We start from the raw sequence: 4,311 nt of genomic DNA on the forward strand, positions 1-4,311 counted from the left end.
AGTCAAATAGCTTTGACCATAACAGGAAGTCTGTATCCAAAAATCGAGCCTACAATTCATTCCTTGGCTCAGAAGAACTGTCAACTCTCAGCTTGGCTACATGGAAGTAAAATCCTTCGGTGATGTGAGAGTCATTGAAGTACAGCCTTATTGCAATGAAATCCAATGTTTAAATATTGTTCTTATTTTGGGCTTGTACCACAGTAAGAGCCAAGATTTTAAGCTCTACTAAATACAAAACAAACAAACAAACAAAAAGACTTTATATATTTATGTTCATTTAAGAAAATACTAGCAGTTAATATGTTTGTAGTTATTTAAAATTTATATTGAGAAAAACGTATGTATTTTCAGTATTGCTGTAGACAAGCATCTACATAAGACTGTTCAATTGATTGTTGTTTTATATCAAACAACTTTTATACTACTCATTTTTATTGTTATAACATTTTATAAATTTTAAAGAATATGACAAAAAAAGGTATTGTAGGTATTGAAGGGGTAATCTCTGGGAAGAGTTGGGGTACAAAAGGGAAACAAGAATGTGATTTAATTCTATTTACTTAAAATATGTTTTTAAATGCTAACAAATTCAGATAAATTGAAATCAGGTATCTTTTCTCATCAGAATGCAATGAAACTAAATCAATAAAAAAGATATAAAATTAATCACTGATTTGTTTACTCATAAGTTTTTCAGTTGTGTTATAATAGAAATGAATGCATAATAAATACCATTTATATTTGATCATGGTATAATTATTTTTCAAAGAAAATATCCTCATGTTTCTGTCAACCTTAATGACATTTTCTCCCCATATTCCAAGAATTCTCCTTAACAAGCAACAATAGCTTCCCTCTGCATCTTAGGAAGACAGCGCATCTGCATGGAGCTCAGCTTACGCTGCTAATGATTACTGGGACAGAGTTCACTAAATTTCAACATCAAATTCTGCGGTTTCAAATACTTGATTTTCCCTAAAATCCCATATAAAGTAAACAGAAAATAATCAGAATAAAGATGTTAAGTCCACAGCTATTGTGTCACAGCAGCCTGAGGTGAGCACAGCTTTGCAGTAGACATCTACAGGGACACTTGCTGTGAGCTCAGGGGAAGACAAAGCTGCACTAACAGGATGGGAAGAACCCTGAGAGTCCTGTCTACTGAAGTCACGCTCGGGACCAGACTTTCTGCGGTGTGGCTGCAGTGCCAGAAGTCATCTACCTTAGCTCAAGGGAAAGCTGAAGTCATAAGTCAAATGGAAAACAGGGATAAGCTGTGTGCTATGTACCAAGACTAAATTTGAAATGGTAAAACATGTGAAAATCTATACCAAACCTGAACCAAGTACCAGCAGAAACCTCCTTATCCTGATCAGCTCCAGAATGCCAGCACCTCAACACAAGACCGTGGCCGTGGATGCAGAGCTGCTCGTTAGAAAACTAAGATCTCTGGAAACGAGGAGAAAGACACCCAAGGGATCACCAACATATGTGGGGTCTCAACCAGAGACTGCAAGGCATGCACCGTCAGCTACACTACACACGCACACGGGAGCAAGACATAAGAACGAACCATAACCCAGACGACAGAAGCAAACAGCAGTGTCAATCAAACTCTAGTTTTTATGTTTTATGAATCAGACATTATGATTTTTTGGACTTCCTTTATCAATATATTATAAGATACAACTACATGGTTTCATTACTCTGTAGTATTATACTTAAGAAAGACATGTTTAAAACATGTTTAGCCATTCATTAGTTACAGATAACAAGACTCTTTCAAGATTTAGTTATTGGAAGTAATGACAATATGGGCATTCTTACTGTGTATACATAGATCGCTGCCGCATACATACCAAATGGGAGAACATTTACAGAGTAGATGGATCTCTTATAGTATCTGAGTCGTGAACACTATAAAAAGGCACCACAGAAAACAAGACAGACCACAGAACACAGAGGCCAAGAAAGATACTGCCAGGAAAAAGCCTGAAACTCCCGTTCCTTGTTTACTACTAGCTTTTTAAAATAAGCCCACTGACGACACAGTAAAATCCACATTATTCAGCTCAAAGGATCCTCATGTATTTAACTTATTCTCTCAGGCTACAGAATTTAGCATGGTTACCATGCTGTGTTTAGAGAAAAGCCCTCATGGGACTGCTTTACCAGTCCCTGTCCAACTTCAACAGCTCTTAGCTAGCTTCTCCTGTTCCTTTGCTTCCTTTGTCACGGACCTTGGACCATGTTTCACACCTACTGGTGCTTTGATAGGCAATGACTTAGTTCCACGAGGTGATGTTCAGATCAAAATCAACAGTCTGCTATTCTCTTCAAAATAATTTACATTTTCAGTGGTGGGGAAAATAAAACAAAACAACACAAAACAAGTCCTTCACTTTCAGGAACAGAGTGACAAGCACGAACACTGACAGAACCCTAGAGTCCTGTGACACAGGCAGGATTCTCCTCCCTGGTGCCTCCCGCTCTCCATGCACCTTTCTCTTAAATTGCGTTCCAAGCATTATGATAGGAATTTCCACAAAGGAAACTGGAAAGACAGCAGGCAAGGCACACCACTCATCTCTGGAGACGACTCCCACGCCCACGGCTTCCACAGGAAGACTGTGATGGCACAAACTCCCACAATGAAACAGAGTGGACAGCACTGGCCAGACAACCAAACATGCATGCAGAAAGACAAAGGGAGCTAATACTAAACATCAAGCTCACTTCTGTGAAATTTTAGTGTGTTCATTTCTTATCTTAAAATGAATACTAAGCCAGGCAGTAGTGGCACACGCCTTTAATCCCAGCACTTGGGAGGCAGAGGCAGGGGGATTTCTGAGTCCAAGGCCTGGTCTACAGAGTGAGTTCCAGGACAGCCAGGGCTACACAGAGAAACCCTGTCTTGAAAAACCAAAAAAAAAAACAAAACAAACAAACAAACAAAAAAAAACATTAATTCTTTTCAACAAAAACTACAGACTGGCAAGAATGACATCCGAGTAGAGAGTCAATCCACACTTGAAACCATGTTTGTTAATCCATCTAAAACTAATAATAAAACATTTTTTAAAGGCTGTACTACTCAAGTTCTAACGTTTAAGTTTAAAGCCAGCAGGAAAAAAATATTTAAAGACTTTAGAAACACATGCAGGGGAAACTCAGAGGCCAACAACCACCACTGAAGCCAAGGCAAGGCCTCTGTCATTTTACCAACTGGAGCATACCATGCATTCACTGGCTTGGGGGACTTTGAAGGAGCTGTCAGAATGGGTTCCATGCTGTTTGTTCCTGAATTGTTTTCTTTGGTGGTCAATGCAATCATTTTCCGTTGCTTCTGAGAAAGTTTGATTCCATGAGAAATAATTTTTCTAAAAATTAAATTAGAGTAAACCAATTACTTGTACTGGCTTCACTGTTTCTGAGAAATCTTAGTTTCCTAAGAAATCATTATACTAGAAACAAAATAAAACACTCAGAATTAATCTCTGCTTAAAGTTATCCTAACATGTTTCCTATTAAGTTTCAACAGTTAAAATGTCAGTTTATACTGTTGGTCAACAATGGTTAAACACGAGCCCCCAGAATGGAACTTGTATCAATCAGACTTGTGCATTTCTCAGGAATAAGACATCCCAACAACCACTTCCGTGGTGCCTGTACTCAAGCACGTAACACTGAACGCTAATACACTACTGCATCTGCCTGACGACCCTTAGCACGGCGCTAGCAAACAGTACTGAGGCTGTGAGCTGTCAGAAGGTTTATAACTATTGTATCAAATGCACAAAGCTAATACATCTACTGTATCATCCCAGTTCTGTAGGACAGAAATACAATACAATGTGGTCTTTTTTGTTCTGAAGGTTTTTTGTTTTACCAACCCTAAGTTTGACTTTGGTGCTGCGCTATATTTCTGTCTGTTTTCTTCTGTTTCCATGATGGTTCTAAGATCCACAACAGGAGGACTCACAGGACTAAAAGAGAAAAGAAAGTAATAAAGTTTTCGTTACCTATAATGCCCAATATCAAACTTAACTGAACCCATAATTATATATAAGACTGATGAGAATTAACTTATAGTCTAAGTAATGATTAGATTCATTTTGTTAGCTTCAGCTACCCTCAAAAGAGGCATTCTGAATGACAGCTATTCCCATAGAGGCATATAACAACTAAATACTTTAGGTTCTTCAAGTTGAATAACACCCTGAAATTATTCTATTAACAAAACAAAAGGCCAGACAGCAGGAGTCCTGGGTCACGTTAGGCAAAAGAACTCACTAAGACTCTAATTAT

General features: G+C 38.1%; 1 protein-coding gene across 1 annotated transcript in view; it reads right to left on the minus strand.

Moving 5' to 3' along the window:
* Window positions 1–4,311, minus strand: part of Ibtk (inhibitor of Bruton tyrosine kinase) — a 69,512-nt gene that overhangs the window by 19,287 nt on the left and 45,914 nt on the right. The window contains exons 24-25 of the mRNA XM_031345716.1: window positions 3,897–3,989; window positions 3,240–3,383 (exon numbers count right to left, since the gene is read on the minus strand). Coding sequence (XP_031201576.1) covers window positions 3,240–3,383; window positions 3,897–3,989 — 237 coding nt within the window. The remainder of the gene's footprint in view (window positions 1–3,239; window positions 3,384–3,896; window positions 3,990–4,311) is intronic.

Source organism: Mastomys coucha, unplaced genomic scaffold (assembly GCF_008632895.1).
Source record: "Mastomys coucha isolate ucsf_1 unplaced genomic scaffold, UCSF_Mcou_1 pScaffold23, whole genome shotgun sequence".
In the NCBI taxonomy this organism is placed as follows: domain Eukaryota; kingdom Metazoa; phylum Chordata; class Mammalia; order Rodentia; family Muridae; genus Mastomys; species Mastomys coucha.